The sequence below is a fragment of the Nycticebus coucang genome, chromosome 9 (assembly GCF_027406575.1).
Source record: "Nycticebus coucang isolate mNycCou1 chromosome 9, mNycCou1.pri, whole genome shotgun sequence".
In the NCBI taxonomy this organism is placed as follows: Eukaryota; Metazoa; Chordata; class Mammalia; order Primates; family Lorisidae; genus Nycticebus; species Nycticebus coucang.
Window position 1 is genome coordinate 40,401,769 of NC_069788.1, and position 20,831 is coordinate 40,422,599.

The window sequence follows — 20,831 nt, forward strand, 5'->3', positions numbered from 1 at the left end:
TCCCTCCCCACTCCCTACCAGGCTCTGGTCTCTTTGGGTCACAGAGTCTCCACCCCAAATGCACTGGGACAGGCCACCTAGGAGAAAGGACTAGAGGTCCAGACCACTCGCCCACCCCCAGACACCCAAGGGCTATCTGCTAAGGGCTGGGGTGAAGGCAAGGCTTGGGGGGGGATGAGTCCCCCAAGCCTGGAGAAGAAGGTAGCATAGGGCTCCATGGTAAGCATCCCAGCATCTGTCTCTCTGCTGAAAGGAAGGACTGAGGTCCCCAGTAAAGCTAGCTCGGTAAGTTATGTCACCTGCATTTGATATCCGTCTTGCACATGAGATTAGCCTTCAATTTGGACACTACGATGCAGATGACCCGGACGAAGATGAGGAAGTTCACCTGAGGGGCAGATAGGTGGGGACCCTCTCTCTCTTCTCCAGATACCAGCCCAGGCCTCCTCAGCTCCTCCCCCCCACCTCCATCGTCACTCACCCCTATGGCAACGAGGATGGGCAGCCGGATAATGAGCCAGTAATTCATGTTCGAGTTCCTGGTCCAGCAGCTGGGGAAGGGCCAAAACATACGGTCATGCTGAGTTCCATGCACATGGCCAACAGGAGCTACCCAATAACCAGCCCACTGACCCATGCGGAGCCCTCCAAGTACACAGCCACACAAACACACACAGTCCCACTAAGAGATACACACAGGCTCCAAACAAGGTTTCATGGACCTAGAATAGTCACGTGCGTACCCAGCAGAAAATAACAGAAAATAACAGAAACGTGTCACTTGCAGATATGAAGTGACATATCTGCGGATACGAAGAAAAATCTGCAGGAGGGCACCACGTATCCCACTGTCCCCTATTGTCATCATGCAGTCCAGGGTAGAGTCGGGGGCCCAGCAGGGAGTGGCCATCAGGGAACTAAGTTTACATGTTAAGCTCTTGGTCCCTGTTTGTCCTCCTGACATGTGGGAGTAACATGTCCCAGGGGCAAGGAATCCCATGGGCTTTAAGGATGGGGACCTTAGCACACCCACCTCCTGGGAGGACACTCACCCCTCATCCTCATAGAGGTACTTGACAATGCCCCAGGGGATGACAAACAGCAGGGGAACACCTGAGAGGACAGAGGGACAGAGAGAGGGGAGAGGGGCTGGCAGGCTGGAGCCACCGCCTGCACACCCAGAGGCCTCTCCCTACCCCAGGCTCCACACACCCCCAGCCCCGCTCCTTGCCTGGCCCCAAACCACATTTTCTAGGTTGGTCTGGATACCTGGGAGGAACCCCACACTGACTCCCTGCCTTAGAGAGAGATCCTCATCAGTCCATCCTTCCCACCTCCCATGTCCTTCCTACAGTCAGGACTTGCTCTCAGGATCCTGGCTGAGACACCAGGACACAGACACCTGAGTGGTAGAGGGACAGGGCCATGCAGTGGGGAGGGCGTGCTGGATGAGGTGGGAACAGCCAAATGCTCAGGTGCCCGTCTCCTCCCTTTCTCAGCCCACACGCCCTCTCAGTCTCAGCCAGCTCCCTCAGGCACTGGATGCCCTTTCAGCCATCTGTTCCCGAGCCCCTGCACCTGCGAGTGGCATGGGGAGACACTGGAATAGAGGCAGAAACCCTATTCTTGATGTCAACAGGCCAACTCACTGTCCACAGCAGCCTGCGGTAACAACAGCTACGGCAACAACACTAAATGCAATAATAAATGCTTTCCACCCGGCTGAGACTTGACCGCCTCTCAGCTCACGGGACTCGTGCCCTTGTGTGGTCCATCTTACACCAGGATTAGTTTGTGTGATCACTATTATGGCAGAAGTGATGGCACATCACTTCTGAGACTAGGTCATCAAGACACTGTGGTTTGTCTTGAGCACTCTCTCTCATCACTTGATCGGGAGAACCCAGTTGTCCTGTCATGAGGAGACTTAGCAAGGAATGGAGGCCTCCGGCCAAAGGCCAGCAGGGAGCTGAGGCTGCGACTGGCAGCCTGGCGCACTCGGAAGCATCTTCTTCATCCCCTGTAAGCCCTGAGTCACAGCCACCCTGGTCAGTGGCTCAGCTGCATTTGCCAGGGATCCTGAGCCAAGCAGCTAACTCAAACTCAGACTGCTGACCGCAGAAACTATGAGATGATAATTGTTTACTATTTTAAGCAGCTGAGTTTCGGGGCAGCAGTAGATAACAGCACTAGTTTCCCTCCCGGAAGGCAGAGCCCAGGCCTCATCCGCTCAGAGCCTCAGTGGCAGCTCACCTTGAGAGTGCAGTCTGTGCTGGTGGACTTAAAGTTGGCTATCCACCCTCACAGGACAGCTGAGGATATGGATCAGCTCCAAAGGGCATACGTAGGACTAGAACCCAGGGCTGCCATCCCGCACTCCCAGCCACCCTCAGCAGCTTTCTGCACTGACTTTCTCCAAGCCTGGCCTCCCTTAGCATTGGAGATGTGAGGTAGATAAGGGTGTGTAGACACAAGTGTGTGTGTCTGTGTGTGGTGAGTGGTCCGTGTGTGTGCACATGTCGCTTTAGGGGGAGTCCTCCAGGAACATATGTCCAGGGCAGACCACTTCAGAGCCTTCCCTATCACCACTGCCAATATTATCCTTGGCACATCGATGTCCACTCAAGGGCAGCAGGTGGATGGGGAGCAGCTCATGTGCTTGTCGCAGGGCGGGAGGAGGCAGAGAAGCTCGTGGCAGGCCAGCATTCTTCATCAGTTCTCTCTCTCCTTGCCTGCTTATTTTTACACAAACCAGGCCTCTTAGCCTCCACTGTGCTTTAGGAATAGGCCTTCTTAAGCCTGGACAAGGAACAGGCTGACCTCCAGAGACCTCAGCACAGGCCCTGCCATGTGGAAGGTGATGAGTGAGCCAGTATGTCCAGGAGGGAAGGGAAGCTCTGTAGGCCAGAAAATGCCAATTCTCCAGGCCACCCACACATACACATCCTTCTTTCTTGGGCTCCCCAGCTACCTACTGAGACCCCTCTCTGGGGCTGGGGAGCTCACTCATGTTACCAGCCCATCCTGGTGAGCTTCATTCGTCCCTCAGCATTTCTTTAAAAAGGTCTTTTTAAAAAACACAGGCACAGCTCTGCCACATGCAAACATTACTCCCTGCTGGCTTCATCTTTCTCCCATTTAGAAAACCAGCAAGACAGGTTAGAGAAAATAAGCTCCGATTAAGACGCACAGAACCAGCTTAGTAATGATTCCCTCATCCATCACTCGCCTTCCTGCCCAGGCAGCCTCCCTGTGGTGGGTTTCTAGGGGTACCCGACTGCCTGTGAACTGAGCAGAAGCTGCCATGGCTTTTAGGGGCTCCCTCCAACCTCGCCGGAGTCCTCTCATTTTAATTCTTCTACTTGCACATGAAGCCAAATGTTGATTCCCAAGCATCCCAACTTGAGCAAGGCCTCCTGGCTTCACAACCGGGCTCTCAGAAATCTGTGAATTTGTCTTTGTCCCTCTGTTTCTGTCTCTCCCCATCCCAATTCCTCAAGAAAAGGCTGTTCTGACTGGAGGAGGATGCGTCCCTGGGTCCTACCCTAATGTTCCCACAGACCCTGAACCTGAGCCCGGATTGAGGTGGCAGAAGGACTGGCACCCGTTCCTCCAAGTCCCCCGGAAAGACATCCAGGTCACCATGTACCCACCAACCCCCAACCAACTGCACCCCTTCTCTGCACACATCACACTGGCCCTGTGATTGTTCCTGCCCTTTGGTTGCCACGGTGACAGGCACTAACAGCGCTGATGCTATTTCCCAGAATGGACAGACAAGGTCTCCGACCTAAGGACAGCCTTCCCGGAGCTCCGCTAGATGGCCTGCCTCCGCCCTGCCCCTAGTGAGCTGCAGGGCTCTCCAGCTGCCCCAGCAAGAGGAAGATGCCTGGGGAGTGGAAAGGCCAGGAAGAGGGGCTGGGTCCTAGAGGCATGGGATCTGTAGCAGGAGTCAGGCCCACCTGCCCTCCTGTGCAGAGGCCTGAGCCTGCTTGGTGGTCGGGCCACAGGTAACTGACGAGGTGCCACCCAGGCCAGACATCTGTGCATGATGAGCTGCCAGCCCAGAGCCTGGGATCAGGAGGCCGGGTCCCAGGGCCTACTCTGCCGTTAAGTCCCTGATTCTCTCTAAAGACACTGATCACATTAAAACCTCTTGAGAGCTACTCTTCCCTGAACAGGAAGGTGGCTGAGGAACACCAGTAAAAATGAATGAAGTGCAAGGACAGGGAACAGGCAGGCTGAGAGAGCCAGAGAGAGCCGAGAGCCACAAGGGCCGGGTGGCCTGAGGCAGCTTCCCAAGGAGGCATCTCATCTTGCAGCGTGGTGTGGGAAGGACGCTTCAAGAAAATTCCAGGATGGAGAACAGCCTCACAGTCTCAGAGGCAGGACTGGGCTTGGGGACGAAGGGGACGTTGAGGGAGGAGTCTGGCTACTACTGCCCTGGAAGTCCCTGGAGGTCGGGGCGGCAGTGGTCAGAGCAGCCTGAGGTGGGGAAGGAAGGCCAGGCATGCATGAATGGGTGGCAAGCTGGGCCGCGGGGAATGGGGAGCCAGGCAGATAAGGCGGCAGATTGGGGCGGGCCCAGGGCAGGGCCTGTTCTCTGATAGCATTCCGGTGGGCGCCTCTGGGCTGCTTGGGAAAACCGGCTGCATCTGCCTTCCCAGCAGTGCAGGGGTCCCAGCGCCCTGCCCAACCCCAGCCCTGCCCCTCCGCAGAACCCCACATGGCGAGAGGCAGAAGCACAGCCAGAAATGTTCCAGCAAAAAAAAAAAAAAAAAGACACGATGGTTCCTAGCAAACTTTTTTGGCTAGAACATTTCCAGCTGGGCTCCAGGCACATCTGCGGCCCACCCCTTTTCATGACTAGCCTCAAGGTGCTCTGCCCTCCCTAGGTGGCTCTCCTCTGAGCCCTCCTCTTCATCATCATGTGATAGAACCTCTGTGTCCCAGCCCACCCCCACCCACTGAACCCCTGCCCCGCCTTGAAGCCCAGGATTCACCATTTCCCTCAGGGCCTTCGGCTGCCCTGGACTGGGTACAGGGCTCTGTTCCCATGTGGCCTTAGAAGCAGGGGATTTGAGGACAATGCCGTGAACTACAATGGTGTGCATGATAGTGGAAGCGGGTAACACTTAACCAGATGGGGTAGAGCCTTCTACTAATGGAGGAGAATTACACAAAGGTTGAGGGACCATAACCCCTGTACTGCCTTAGCAGCCCACTGGCAGGGTCCAGTGCTCAGGAGGGGTTATCCAGCAGGCACCACCCCTTGGCCCAGCCGTATGTTCTGAGTACCAAGTTGGAAGAGAAGTCAGGGTCTCCTGCCCTCACGGCACAGGTCCCGGTGGGTGATGGGGACCTACCCCAGCCGATGCTCATGTACAGCCTGAAGACCCGCTGCTCAGAGAAGACGGAGAAGGCCAGCAGTGTGTACAGGTACACGCCCTCCACCAGGAGCCAGTAGTAATTGGCCGCCACACAGTACTGCATGAGCAGGAAGACCAGGCGGCAGCCCAGAGAATCCTGGGGGCACAGGAAGGGTCGCATGGGGACAACAGTTCTGGCACCTACTGCTCTCTCTCTCTCTTTTTTTAAGATAAGGTCTTGGTCTATCACCCAGGCTGGAGTGCAGTGGCCTGATCATGGCTCATTGCAGCCTTGAATTCCTGGGTTCAAGTCACCCTTTTGCCTCATCCTCCTAAGCAGCTGAGACTACAGATGTGCACCAACACATTCAGCTAATTTTTAAAAATTTTTTTTAGAGATGGGGTCTTGCTATGTTGCCCAGGCTGGTCTCAAACAACAAACAACTCAAACAACAGTGCTGAGATTATAGGTGTGCACCATCACACCCAGTTACCCTTGCCGCTCTTTATGCCTCTCCTGTCTTCCCCCCACTGCTATCCTGCCATGGTTAATGCGGGCTGAGAGAGTTTACATCTTCTGGCCAGAGCCAGTGCCAAGAATGTGATCTGCTTCAGCTCACTGAATCTTAACTATCCTGAATGGAAGAAAGTAATATTATCTCCATGCAGGTGAGAAAACCGAGCCTCACAGAAGCAAGTGACTTGCCCCAAATTATACAGCTAGTAAGTGGCAGAGCTGGGATTCAAATCCAAGTCTGTCTCCATAGACAGAGAACTCCCTAGGGCAATGTCCCCTCCCTTACACTGGAGCCTCCCAGGTAGACTGATTCTCTCTCCAGACTGGTAGGCTGCCTTTCCCACTGGAATAGGGAGCCTTCAAGGTAGACTAGCTCTCCCATCAGAGTCAAGATGGCTAGGGCTGACAGCTCTTGACTTCCCCCGTCCCAAGCCTGGGTAGGGGCACAGAGGTCGACCTTCTCTGAGTGCACATCCCTCCCCACACCCTCCAGGACACACAGCACACCTGGTAGGAGAGGAGCCCGTCCCACTGGTGCTGCTGGGCGGCCGTGCTGTACATCCACTTGAGGGCTGCATCCTTGATGAAGACGGACAGTGCTCGCAAGATGAAGGATGCAAACAGGTTCAAATGGATGTCATTCCGGGTGCAGCGCAGGTGTCTAAGGGAGAAAGCAGCCCCTTCCCTGGCAAGATGGCCCACAGGTCTGCTCTACGACTCGCAGCTCTCGGGCTAACGCACACATCAGGCATGTTTCTGGCTCTGAGACTGCTCCTGTCTTCCTCCCTCTGTGAATGCCCTTCTTCCCCATAACCTTGAAAATCCTTCTGTGCAACTTAAGACCTGCCTCCCCATGAAGCCTTCAGTTTTGTTGTCACTGCCCGCTCCTCCCATCCGTATTCTGTTCTTCTCTCTGCAATATCTTCTTTTACCCAAAGTCATGCATAACCAAAGAGATTTATGCACGAGTATCAGTTTCCCCAATGGAGACTCTTGCTTTGCTTCTTCATGATGGGGCCCATGTCTTAAATGTCTGTGGTCTGCCTTGCAGAGGCAGGTGGGGCTAGGCACATGGTAGGAATTCAGAAAGCGTTGGATACCATTTCAATATCCTTTCATGTAAAAATGCATAGCAAATTGGAAATACAAGGGCATTTATTAATCTTATAAAGACTACCTAACTGGGAAAATGTGAAGCATTTCTTTAAATAAAGGAGCAAAATAAGGATGTCTGCTATCATCACGTCTATTGAACATTCTAACTACAGATCTTAGCCACTATAATGAGGCAAGAGCATAAAATGTATAAAAGAATTGGAAATTTTAAAAATGGTTATTATTTGTAGATGGCAGATTTTCTTCACAGAAAATCCAAGAGAATCTATAAAATATTAGAACTAATAAGAGTTCAGCAAGGTTGCTGATATGTGTATTTATGTATGCCAGAAATAAAATTAAAAAGTAAATTTATAAAACAATTCATTTACAATATTTTAAATTTACTGCCTAGAAATAAGATTAACAGATGGATGGATGGGCAAAATCTCTAGGAAGAATATTATAAAACTTGCTTAAAAATCATTAGAGAAAATTTAAATTAATGAGACAGACATACCATATTCAGACAGACTCACTATCTTGAAGGGGGTCAATTCTCCCCACAGTAATTGATTATAGATATAATAAAAATTCAGAGTATTTTTTAACGGAACTTTACAAACTTATATGTGTAAAGAAGAGCCAAGGGCTAAGAATATTCCAGAGACTCCTAAAGAACCAAGTAAGGGCCTTTGCTATATGAGAAATAAGATTTCTAATAAATATGTAGTAGTTAAGGAACCACAGTATTAGGATGGAGACAGATAAACAGACCAACAGAAAAGAATGTGGATGACAGAAACCAATCCACAAGCTTATGAAACCTCACTGCATGATGGAGTAGGCATTGAAAACCAAGGGAGAAGGAACAGGCTATCGATAAATGGCAAAGAGGCAGTTAATTATATATATATGTGGGAAAATCAAATTAAGTTCCTTATTTTCACCATACACAAAAATAAATTTCAGGTAGATCAAAGAACCATAGAAAAGAGCAAGACACTGAAACTTTTTGAAGAAAATAGGTGGTGGTCTTTATGACTCTAAAATAAGAAAAGATTTCTTAAATAAGATTATAAAAAATCTGTTCTTGGTGAAAATGGTAATTTTAATCAATTAATAAAATTAATTTTTATCAATTGGTAACATTTATTGATAAATTTTACCAATATAAATTTAATAAGTTGATAACTTTTATTCTACCCAAACTAAGAATTTCAGTGCATAGCAGCCACCATAGAGTGAAAAAATAAACCACAAAGAGGGTATATCCTGGGTTAGTATCTAAAATACATAATAAATGATTAAAATGAAAAAGAAAAATCCAGATAAGCCAACAAAAAGTAAGCCAAGGCTATGAAAAAGCAATTCACAGTATAAATCATGAAAAAATGCTTGATCGCTCTAGGAATCATGGATACACAAATTAAAATCATAATGAGATTTCACACACTTCAGATTAACAACAAGTATGTCTGAACATATTAAATACTGGTGATAATATCAAATAAAGGAAGCTCTCGTTCACTACTGGTGAAGGGGCAAATGGTATGACTACTGTGAAGAGCGATTTAATGACACCCAGTAAATTTGCGAAGGCAGGTGGTATGCAAGCCTGGTGATTTTACTCCTAGATACACGCCCCAGGGAAACACACAAGGGGTCATCAGTAAGAATGCTCATTGTACTAATATTTATAATTCAGAAAGAAAAAAAAAGAAAATACCTCAAATATCCATTAAAAGGATAACAGGTAAGTTAATTATACTATATCATACAATGGGATATGGAATGAAAGTTAAAATTAATGAAATAGAACTACTTGTATCAATGTGAATGAACCTCACAAAAACATGCCAGAACAAAAAAACAATTTGAATGTTGTGTCCCTCTAAAATTCACGCTAAAATTGAATCCCAAAAGCAATAGTATTAAGAGGTGAAGCCTTCAGGGGGTAATTAGATCAGGAGGGCTCCACCCTCAGTAATGAGATCAGTGCCCTTATAAAAGAGCCCTGAGTGACTTTGCAAGCCCTTTTGCCCTTCTGACTTGTGAGGACACAATGAGCAGACACCTTCTTGCAAACAGGGAGCAAGCCCTTACTAGACACCAAATCTGCTGATGTCTTGATCTTGGACTTCCTAACCTCTAGAACTGTGAGAAATAAATTTCTATTATTCATAAAGTACCCACCCGGTCCAAGGGTAATGACAGCAGGCAGAGACTAAGACAGAAATTGGTTCTGAGAGTGAGATGCTGCTACAAAGAAGTATCTAAACATGTGCAAGTGGCTTTGAAACTGGGTAATGGGTAGAGGCTGGAAGAGTCTGGAGAACCAGGCTGGACAAAGCCTGTATTGCCATGAAGGGACCCTAAAGAGCAATTCTGATGAGGGCTCAGAAGAAGACAACAAATATATTAAAAGTCTCAGTCTTCTTAGAGATTAATTGGTTGTGAACAGAATAATGGTAGAAATATGCAGTAAAGGCCTTCTGACCAGGTCTTGGACAAAAATGAGAAACGTAGTATTAGAAACTGCAGGAAAGCCCATCTTAGTTATCAAGTGGCAAAGAACTTGGCTGAATTATGTCTGTGCCCTAGCATTTTGTGGGAGGAGAAACTTATTAGGAATGAAATAGGATATTCGGTGAAAGAAACCTCTAAGCAAAGTGTTGAGGGTGCAGCATGGCTTCTCTTGACTACTTGTACCTTATAGTAACATACAAGAAAAGAGAAACAAAGATGAAATTTATAATTAAAAGGGAAGAGAATTTAAAGATTTGGAAATTTTTCAGCCTGGCCGTGATATAATGAATACAAAAGCATGTTCAAAAGAGTACAACAGACTGTGGCCAAGTGAACATTTGATAAGATTAGTATAGATAGAAGCAGCCAGGTGCTCCTCATCCCTTCAGTGGAAAAATGACCCTGGAGGCACTTCAGAGATAATAGGCCCACAGTGCCAGGACCTTGAGAACAGAGCACTTGTGGAGAAGGGCCCAAAGCACTGTGCGACCTTGGGACTCACTGCCAAGGCCACTTCAGGTCTTTGCTCCCTGCATTCAGGTGTGGCACTCCTTGCCAACCCCAGATGTGACTTGGGCCACCCCTCTGGGGGCATAGGCAGTAAACCTTGGCAGCGTCCACATGGCACTAACTTTGCAGGCACACAGAGTGTAAAAGCTGTAGGGAGCACAGTTACCTGCACCTAGATTTCAAAGGACATCCTGTCGATACTCAGGTCCCAGGCAGAGAACTTCCACAAGGGTGGGGCCTCCACAGAGAAGTCACTAAAACAAAGACTAGCAGAGTCCTGGAGGATGATAGAGCCACGAGTGTGCAATCCAGCCTGGGAGAGCTGCCATGTGAGCTGAGCCCAGAAAAACTGTGAGAGTGGAGCTGCCTAGAACCTCGGGGCCAACCACCTCAGTGTATCAGGGAGGCAGGTCACTGTGTCAAAGATGATTCTTGAGGTTTAAGATTTAATGCTTTTTTTCCCCTGCTGGTGTTTGGACTTACTTGGGATTATTTATCTTTTTCTTCCTTTCCATGTCTCCCTTTTGAAATCAGAATGTCTATCCTATGGCTGCCCCACCATGGTATCTTGGACGCACATAACCTCTTTGATTTCATAGGTTCATAGCTGGAAAGCAAACTCCCTCAGGGTAAATTGTGCCTTGAATTTCACCCATATCAGATTCAGATGATATTTAGATGAGACTTTGAGCTTAGACTTTAAAGTTAGTGCTGGGATGAGAACACTTTCAGGGATGGAATGAATGTATTTTGTATGTAAGAAGGACAAATTTGGGGAGGGTCAGGGATATAAATGTTGTGTGCCTCCAAAATTCATGTTAAAACTTAATCCCCAATGCAATAGTGTTAAGAGGTGGCAATTAGGTCACCTCGTGAATGGAATCAGCGCCTTAAGAGGCCTGAGGAGGCCCTTTTGCTCTTCTGCCAAGTCAGAACACATTGAGAAGGTGCCATCTCGGTAGCAGAGAGCCAACTAGACACCAGATGTGCTAACAGTTTGATCTTGGACTTCTTAGTCTCCAGAACTGTGAGATAAAAATTTCTATTTATAAATTACCTAGTCTAAGGTATTTTGCTATAAACAGCAGGAATAGACTAAGACAAATACGTACAACATGCTAATAAAAAGGCAGGAACCATGTTATGTATTTTTACAGATATTCATGAATGTGGTAAAAGTATAAGGAAATGTGTGGGAATTAAAGGGCACATTCAGAGGTTACCTCTAGTGGGGTAAGGCAGAGAGAGGGAACCGATCAGGGAGGGATACCCAGGGAAGTGTAACTGCGCGGGATGTGTATGCAGGAGTGATCACAATATCAGTCATTGTATCTCTGAACCCTGAAACACTTCATAATAAAAAAGAACATTCACTGAGTGAACACATTTACAGAGCACCGTGTGCCCAGGACCGTGCCAGGTGCCTGGAAGGAGGGAGGAAAAATGCTGCCTCTCCTGTCCCTGCCACCTGGTGTCCTGGGGCCCGATTCCCACAGAATCCCTCCCATCCTTGCATCGTGCCCTCCATGTCCACCCCTACCAAGTGCAGAGAGAGGTTCTTCCTAGTTTGGAAGGAAAATGTCCCCTAGGTTAGACCTATAGAAGAACTTTTCCTCTGGGACTGACAAGCTCCAAGGCGTGCAGGCTCTCTGATCCCTGAGAGCTTTGCTAAAATCCTTACTAAAGGTACACATACTGGAGAGGCTCTCCTGGGATTTCCTATAACCCTCCCACCCATTGTTACGGTTTTGGGGGGTGGGGGAGAACCTATGTGACTTCTTTCTTTTTTGCAGCATATACACACATTTACCTGGTGGAGATTAGGCTAAGGACACAGTGCTGTATCATATTCTACAGCGAAGGCTCGCTAGAGAGCTCTTGAGAGAAGAACCAACTGCATAGTGGCTCTGGCTTGGTGGGCCTCTTCTCTACCTGGGGAGTTAGGGTGCAGCGGCCCCCTCCCAGGGTCCAGGCCCCTTACCTGAAGCCGAGGAGGATGGCTGAGGCGATGACCAGCGCAGAGAAGGAGAGTGCGTAGCCCACAGTGTAGATGATGTACAGGGACAGGAGCTGCTCCGCTGGGGAGCTCTGTGTGACACAGGGGACATAGTGTGCACGGAGAGCCTTCTCAGGACACTCTTCTTTCCCATGAGGCAGGGGCAGAGTTGGGGCTCCAAGTCAGGCCCCACTGGGCATAGCGGAACCAAGAAACCAAACACCCTATGGTGATGGTTCTTGGATTTCCTTGGCCCTGTTCCAAGGCCAGAGAGGTGAACACACACTGCTTTGTTCAGAAAGCAAGACATGTGAAGCCCCCAGAGGCAGGGGAATGGATGAGATCACCACAGCAGGGCCACCAGAGCCCAGGGTCTCTACTACAATGAAGCTGAGATCCTGCTACCCGCTTCCTGGCTCAGAACCCCTGTCAACTCACTCTCTCCCCTCGCTTGGACTCCTCACACTCTGACAGGTCCCTCCAGGGTACGCTGGAGTTGTCCTTGCGCAGCCAGAGGCCTTCAGCCGTGCAGAATCGGTACACGTGGCCCTGCAGAACTGGAGTGGGGAGACCCGACAACTGCCCTCAGCCCAGAGCCACACAGCCTGCCCAATGCTGGATGCCTCGTTCCTCCCGGTCATGACAGTCACCCTTCTCCCCTAAGATGGAGCTCTCTGAGTTGGTATCACCCTTTTCCCCTCTTCCCACACATGTGTACACACACAGACATGCACACCCCTGGGCCCTCCTCCCCTGCCATATGCCCTGTTAGCCCAGGGACAGCACAGAGGATGACCACAATGAGGTTGCCCAGCCCCACCATCAGCCTTTTCTCTTATGCATCCTGGGACACGGTTTGATGAATCCACATCTTTGAGATGAGACAAGTTTAGCCCAGTTTCATGTCCCTGACTCCAGCCTCAGATCACACTACTGATAACGCCTGGCACTGCCCAGCAGTAGCCCTGCCAGCCCCACAGTTACTCGCTACCATTTCTGCTTCTCAGGACGCAGTGCCCACCTCTTTCCACACTCCTTGGGAGTTGTAGATCCTGGGAATGAAGCTGACACTGAGTTCCTGAGAGAAAGGAAGAGCCCTAATCTGAGGGAGTAATACTGCCATGCACTTAAGAAGTCCAATCTGGGGCAGCACCTGTGGCTTAACCCCATATGCTGGAGGTGGCGGGTTCAAACCCAGCCCTGGCCAAAAACTGCAAAAAAAAAGGAAGTCCAATCTGATGGAGGAGACACAGACCTATCCTAAAAGACCTCCTGATCTAAAAAGAACGCATAGCCTCGTGGTGTGTATAAAGCTTCTGCCTTGGAAATCCTCCAAAGGAGGAAGAACAAGTCCCTGCCTTCACGTGACCCCTAGTCATATGTTGGGTCTCCTGGTAAGACTGGCCTTGGAGACCTGCCCAGCCCCTCCCTCAGGGAGCTCCCAGGGTTAGGGAGGAAGTCCAGTCCCTGGCTTCAAGGAATCAAGACTCAGAGAAAAAGCAAAAAATACCTCAGAAAGGAATAGCACGAATGCAAACCAACAGAGATCAAACACAGGCCCGGAAGAGGGAAGGCGGGCCATCACCTGTGCCCATTCTCATCCTGGCAGTCCTCCACCAGGCCCTGCGGTCCACCTAGCCAGGGAGATGGGTGGCTTATGGCCCCAGGATTGACGTGAGGCAGTGAGAGGTAGGTGCTTACTGTGTCTAGGAGGAAATGACTCATTCATCAGCTGCTTGCAGGAGAACTAAAGTTTGATACCAGGGCCAGGAACTGGGGCGAGAGGGCACAGCAGCTCACCTGGGAAAGTGAGCACAGGGAGCATAGAGGATCAAGGAGGAATCTGGAGCCACCAGGAAAACTTTGAAAGACTTTAACCATTTTAAAGACCAGATCTTAAAGACCAGCCCCCCAGCTGAGAGAGGAAGGCACTGGCCTGACCCTGATCCCCAGCCCCAGTGCCATCTCCCTTTTCCTCCTGCTCCCTTCCAGCTGCTTTTACAAACCCTCAACCAGGCCCCTCTTTAAGAGGCAGAGTTTTCTGATAATGCAGTGGGGTGAGCCACCTTGCACAGTTAATTCTTCTGATGCATTTTAAAAGAGACTTCACCTAGAATGAAACAAAAACCTGAAAAGCTGAGTGGCGCCTGTAGCTTAAGCGGCTAAGGCGCCAGCCACATACACCAGAGCTGGCAGGTTTGAACCCAACCTGAGCCTGCCAAACAATGATAACTACAACCAAAAAATAGCCGGGCATTGTGGCAGGTGCCTGTAGTCCCAGCTACTCAGAAAGCTGAGGCAAAAGAATCGCTTAAGCCCAGGAGTTGGAGGTTGCTGTGAACTGTGACACCACAGCACTCTACCCAAGGCGACAGCTTGAGGCTCTGTCTCAACAAAACAAAACAAAACAAAACAAAACCTGAAAAGCTAACGGCAGATCTTCTGGCAGTGGGAACAACATTGTCCCAGTTACCCCTTTACTGCACTTATGAACAAAGTCAGCCATATCCACAAGACACACCATGGGAGGCACGTGGTCTGACTTTAGCAACTGGAAGGGCTCCTCCCAGGCCCCCAAATGCCTCTCTGATCTGTGCATGGATGCTTGAGACTCTCCACCAGGGCTCAGGTCTTCTGACATGAGGCAAAACCAGTCTTGGGCTGCAGATACCCCCCAAAAGCAGTAATGGGGACCTGGGCTGACTCCTTTGGAATCAGACTGTTGTCAGAGCCTGTTCTGGCAGCCCGTTTTTTTTTTTTTTTTTTTTGTAGAGACAGAGTCTCACTGTACCACCCTCAGTAGAGTGCCCTGACGGCACACGGCTCACAGCAACCTCTAACTCTTGGGCTTAAGCGATTCTCTTGCCTCAGCCTCCCGAGTAGCTGGGACTACAGGCGCCCGCCACAATGCCCGGCTATTTTTTTGTTGCAGTTCGGCCAGGGCTGGGTTTGAACCCGCCACCCTTGGTATATGGGGCCAGCGCCCTGCTCACTGAGCCACAGGCGCCGCCCTGGCAGCCCATTTTAATGGGAGGAAGAGGGAAGGAAGGAGAGAGGCCAAGAGACCAGGGGAAAGGAGAGGACACAAGCCACCTAACCACCTACTTACTAGGACTCAGTCCACAGCAGTGTGATGTTAATAAGACCCACTTCCGGGCAGCACCTGTGGCTCAAGGAGTAGGGCGCCGGTCCCATATGCTGTAGGTGGTGGGTTCAAACCCAGCCCCGGCCAAAAAAAAAAAAAAATAAGACCCACTTCCCACAGATGGCATAGGACCTGGCATACAGTAAGCATTCCATAATTGCAGGTTCCCTCTCTACCTGCTTTTTCACATTTCATCATAGTCTGTGCACTCACAGACTCACTTTTGAATACCTACTGTACATATGCCTGACATTTTGAACATTATAACCATCATATACATTTACAAAGTAGGAATAGTTAATCCTATTTTACAGATGCAAGAAACTGAGGCTCTGAGAAGCCAACTGACTTACCTAAGAATATTCAGCTGGGAAGGAGCAGAGCCAGGATTCAAACCCACACAGCTCTTTGCCTCCCCAGGTCAAAAGTCAGCAAACTTGCTGTTAACAGTCAACAGTAGCCGTATGCCATCTCCCCTTTCTGCCCTTCCTCGGGCCTTGGACTTCTCAACATTCAGTCCCCTCCCAGAAGGTCTCCTTGCCTCTGTGGACCCCAGGCAGCCTGCACCATTCCTAAGCCCTCTGCTCAGGGCCAGCTGGGAGTGTGGGGAGCTGGTGCCTGCACAGATGTGTGCATGGCTGGTGCAGAGTCAAGACAGCACTGTGTCCCTGAGAAGCTCAGCAAGCCTGTTCCAGTGGATCTGTCAATTACCCTCATTAGCATCAAATATTAAAAGCCAGGGCGGATTCCTGGCTGAACCCATGGTCCCCAGACACCTATCTTGGCTGGAGGTGGTGTGGGTCAGGGCATAGCCCTCCTTATCAGCCCAGCTTTGTCTGGCCTGGGAGGAGTTGGTAAGTCACAGCCAGGGGCTTATAAACACAGGGAGGCAGCCGGGCAGCCGCATGCCAGGAGGCCCAGGGATATTTCATTAAGTCAGACCCTGGTGCTGAAAATAAAACCCCCAATTAAACACTTCCCCTCCCGGAAACTGCCACGGTGTCTGTAATCAAGCTAACAGCCGCCCTTCCACGTGTATGCTGGCACTCAGGGCTGTGAAGAGCTGCTCGTGAATCCATTAGCTCCTGCACCCTGGCAACAAAGGCAGCCAGCAAGGGCTACTGGGGCCCCATTTTGCAGACACAGAAGCTGAGACTCAGAGCGGCTATGTACAGCCCCTTCCCAAAGTAGAGGGATTAGGGTCAAGGGCATCAGTTCTGGGTCTGGGATGAAGACAAGATGGTGAGGAGAAGGATGGTAACACAGAGTATTAGGACTTGGAAGGACCTCAGTTTCTGAACTATGCAGGCTCAAATTCAAAGCCTGATTCTGCCCTCAACCATTGTGGGACCTTGAACAAGTTGCTTCACTTCCCTGGGCCTCAGTTTCCCCATCTGTAAAATGGGAAGCCTGTGAAGTAAATAAAGTCTATGAAGTGTCCAGTACATAGTAGGCCTTCAAGACATGGCTACAGTGGAGGCCTTGCTGCCTCCTCCAGATTTCTCAAAAGAGCACTTCTTTCCTGAGGCTGGAAATGAAGGCTGTGACACCACTTCAGCTAGAACTCCTCTGGGGCCCAGGTGGAGTCTCAGTCTCCCAGGGGCAACTACAGCCTGCTGTAAAAGCCCCCAGCGTAACATTACTCAGGGGAGACACCTAGCAGGGTTTCCTAGCATTGAGAGCTAGCAGCTGTATTAAAAGCATCTCATGACTCTCTAGAAGTAGAACTAGGCTGGCAAACAGGTAAGTGTCAGGAGGGCTGCAGCTGGGAGGCCCAGGTACTGTGTAATGAGCAGATGGGCTGTTGTGGGTAATGAGGCTGTTGAAGGGCCCTCCAGTGGCCACCGGCTCTCCCAAGCCACTTCAGCCTTCTCCTCACCATCTTGTCTGAACCAGGCATTTCCTCTGAACATCTTCCTTGCTTGACTCATCTACTCCTGCCCTCTCTGCATGGACCCTGAGTCCCAAATTCTCAACTGGAGGAGTCAGAATTCAAGGGCATGGCTGACTTTCCCAGCACACTGTGCAGCTCTGAGGCCTGAAGCCTGGCCTGGATGTTCTCCCTCCCTGGAGGGCCCCCTTTCTGAATCTGTCTGTTCTGTCAGGCCTGGCCCAATGTCACCTGTCCCGGGAAGCATTCCTAATGCCACACCCCGGGCAGAAGAGGCTCTGTCTTCCCTCAGCATCACTGACTGGGCCGCTGTGCCAGCCCCTTCAGCCCCAACACATATGTACACATACACATACCCCAAAGATCTCAGCTGCATCCATAGTTCCTGACAGCGCTCGGGAGACCGGTAATTATTTTCTTTCTAATTCTTCCTCAAGTCACCCATTCCTCTGCTTTGCTCTGCACCTAGAAGGCTGAGTCCTGGGACAGCATCCCTCAGATTCCCTGGCCTCTGCTGGGTTTGGCCAATGGGAGGAATCAGCAGAAGACAGGAGAGTGGAAGGCGACGGAGGCTGGGACACTCTCCTGCTCCCTCCCTGCCTTGATTCTGAGGTCCTGGCAGTGGCTCTGCCCCTCTGTGGCCACAGCCCTGCTGAGTGGCCACTCTATCACGGCTCCAGCTCTCATGGGGACCCACGGTCCCATTCTTGCTTCTTGCTTCTCCAGTGCAGGCGTGCTAAAGCTTCCCACTGGTGAAGTCTCTGCTGCTGTATATACATTTCCAGTTCTTTAACCCCGCCCAGCCTCTGTAAGGGACACCCCCTTTAAATTCTCTCCAGATTCCTAGCTGAGCACGTTTTCTGCCAGGCACCTGCCTAAGACAACCCCCTTCCTTCTCCATGACCCCAAAGCACACTGTGAAGCTTCTCCACAGACTAGCCCTTGACCAGCCCAAGAAAGCTCCAGGCCTGCCCTCTTCTGCTTCCACTTGCCTGGGGAGGGGGGGCAGGGAGACCTGCCAGCCTTAGCCAACGAGAGCTCCTGGACAGGCCAGAGACAATTACACCGTTGGAGCCTGTGGTGGGTGTCTCTGTGGGCCCCTCACTCAGGGAGAGGGGAGAGGGAGGTAGAGTGGGTGATTCTAAGTGTCAAAAAAGGGAAATAATTAGCCTGGCAAGGGGGAGGGGTGTGGAGGGGAGCAGGCTGGCAGGGGGCCTGTGCAGTAGCCGTTATCTTCATGGAGAAAGCAATAAAACCGTGTTCAATCATAAATGGGCACCACCAGGACCTATTTCCTGCTCAAATAAAATTAAAGGTGATGGATGGAGCTGCAAGCGGCAGGCAGAGCTGGGGGCGGCTTAGTGCTGAGCGATGGGCCCTGTCCTGCGCCTGGCTCCCCGGGGTCTAGAAGCCGAATGGAGGCTGCCTGAGCAGCCAGTCCCAAATCTTTGGAAGGCAGGAAAGCATGTGTGTCAGGGTGGTGTATAGGGCGGAGGGTGGGGGGATGAGCAGCTACCATTTTTCAAGGACCTGTGATCCTCCCCACACCCATGTCACCTGGCTCCATCCCAATGCCCAGGTGAGTAAACCAAGGCACCACCGATAGGTCTAGAAACTTGCTCCTGCTCACACAAGCAGTCAGGCCACCTACAGGTAGAACCACTACATCGCAGGCTTAGATGGAGAGCGCAGGCAGCTGATTGCCTTCCCTAAGGAAGGCGCCAGCAGAGGTCACCCAGGCCATTCGCCTATCTTCATGACAGAGCCACACATGGGCACACACACCCACCTACCAAGGAAGCCTTTAGTGTAGCAATTAAAGTGACTCTGAAGCTGACTATCATTAGTTATGTGAGCTTACAAAAGCCACTTTTAGCATCTCTGTGCCTCAGTGTCCTCATCTGAGAATAAGAGGATACTGAGAGCTCTTGCTTTAGAGGACTGTTGTAAGGACATAGGCATGCAAGGTGCTGACAACAGCCAGGAGGAGGGGACGCTGCGTGAAGGCCCCCTCTTCCTGTGTGCCTGCCTCTTTTCAGGCTCAGTCTCTTCGGGGCACCCTGGGGAGAGGTGAGTGTACTGTGGGGGTGGACAGGGACAGCGCCTTTCTAGGGGAGCTTCTGGCCTTCATCTGACCTCCTGCATGCTGAGGTGATGCTCACACAAGACCCCAGCAGGCCACCTCCTCCAGGAAGTCCCCGGGCTTCCCTACAGCATAACTTTATGCTTCCACTTGCTCCTGGGCCACTTTCTCCCATGAGCTCAGCCCCCTTCAAGGCACAACAGTAACAGCATTAAGGATTCAAATCAAATCTGCCATTTACCACATCATTTGGAACAAGTGACTTAAACCTTCCCAGTTTCAGTTTCCTCATCTGCACAACAGGTATAACCACAGGCTAGTTATAAAGATTAAATGAATGTCCTGCTTGTAGATAGGGCAGGACTTGGCACGGCAGGTACTCAGTAAACATTAGCTATTTTCATCTAAGAAATGTCTTTTCTCCTCTTGTGGAGACCCTGTGGGATCTTTGCTGTGAGGCTTGGCTGGGGCTCAGCAGGGGAGGCTGGGATGGAAGGGGGTGCATATTAACAACCCCTCTAGCCTTTGCAGGGCTCTGTGCTCCCGTGACCCTCCCACCTACCCAGTCATACCTTTCCCAGTGTAGGGTGTCCCCTGTAAGCAGGACCAAGAGGGGGGCCTGAGTTGCTGGGGTTAGCCAGCCCACTGACACCTGATCAATGCTCCCGTGAACCCCTAAAGAGTTGGGAGATACCCTGCCAGGGGACAGGCTGGCCACACACATATCGTACTTACACACATGCACATCAGAGCACAGACAGCCTCTGTACCAACCTCCACCCCAGGATTTGGCCCCACCTGGCTCCTTTCCTGACTACTGGGTCAGAGGGGGTCACATTCCTCTCTTAAGCCAGACACACACTTCCTCCTCCCCCTGCACCTGCCTCAGGCCCCAGGCCCAAGTTGTACCTCATGACACCCTAATACCCATCACAGCCAATCACTCCCCTTCACCCCCCAGGGAAGGCAGGCAGACCACTCGCTTGGAGGCCTAAAGATACCCCAAGGTAGGGACCACTATATCTCAGACCAAAGGCAATAGTGCCCCCACCCTGCCCCCTCCTGGATACAAGGGAAAGAGGGGGGTTCTCACCACTGCTGGCCCAAGGCAGGTACCAGGGGCAGCTGACATTCACAAAGGAGCCTGCCGGCCCATCTGGCCAGCAGGCGTAGTCATCAAACGTCCGGTTGCAGAACAGACCTGGGGGCAGGAGGAACAGTCTCTGAGTCCCTGCCTGCATGCTGCCCCAGTCCCCACCGCCCCTTCCCACCTCAGAGGCCTACGCCATTGACCTCTGCTGAGCACTTACTGTATGCCAAGCACTTTCCCCACCCAGCAGGAGCAAAGCAAGGGCATTTGCCACTTATTAGTCATAGGACCCTGAGCTAGTTACTTAATGTCTCTGTTTTCTCCTCTGTAAAGTGGGGGTATTTCCTGCCCATAGGGCTTTGTAGAGATAAAGACCACCTGTTACATAGATAATTAAACAGTGAGTGCTTAATAAACAATCCCTATAGGCCTATTTAAATTACACCTCACAGGTGAGAGGGCAATGATAGCCTAGGAGGCTAGGATAACCTTCCACTTCACTGCAGAGGAAAGTTTTGAAGAGTCAGGATTTGAACCCAGGTCCACTTGGCTCCCACATTTAAAACACCATCAAACTCCCTGAAACATTTATATTCCTATAAATAT

General features: G+C 50.7%; 1 protein-coding gene across 2 annotated transcripts in view; it reads right to left on the bottom strand.

Moving 5' to 3' along the window:
- GLP1R (glucagon like peptide 1 receptor) overlaps positions 1-20,831 on the bottom strand; it is a 37,086-nt gene that overhangs the window by 8,041 nt on the left and 8,214 nt on the right. For both annotated transcript variants that reach the window (XR_008382644.1, XM_053603733.1), the window contains exons 3-10: positions 20,229-20,336; positions 12,455-12,573; positions 12,002-12,108; positions 6,394-6,547; positions 5,367-5,526; positions 1,053-1,113; positions 482-551; positions 300-388 (exon numbers count right to left, since the gene is read on the bottom strand). Coding sequence is in view for 1 of the 2 variants with exons in the window: in XM_053603733.1 (XP_053459708.1) it covers positions 300-388; positions 482-551; positions 1,053-1,113; positions 5,367-5,526; positions 6,394-6,547; positions 12,002-12,108; positions 12,455-12,573; positions 20,229-20,336 (868 nt within the window). In the remaining variant the exon portion in view is untranslated. The remainder of the gene's footprint in view (positions 1-299; positions 389-481; positions 552-1,052; positions 1,114-5,366; positions 5,527-6,393; positions 6,548-12,001; positions 12,109-12,454; positions 12,574-20,228; positions 20,337-20,831) is intronic.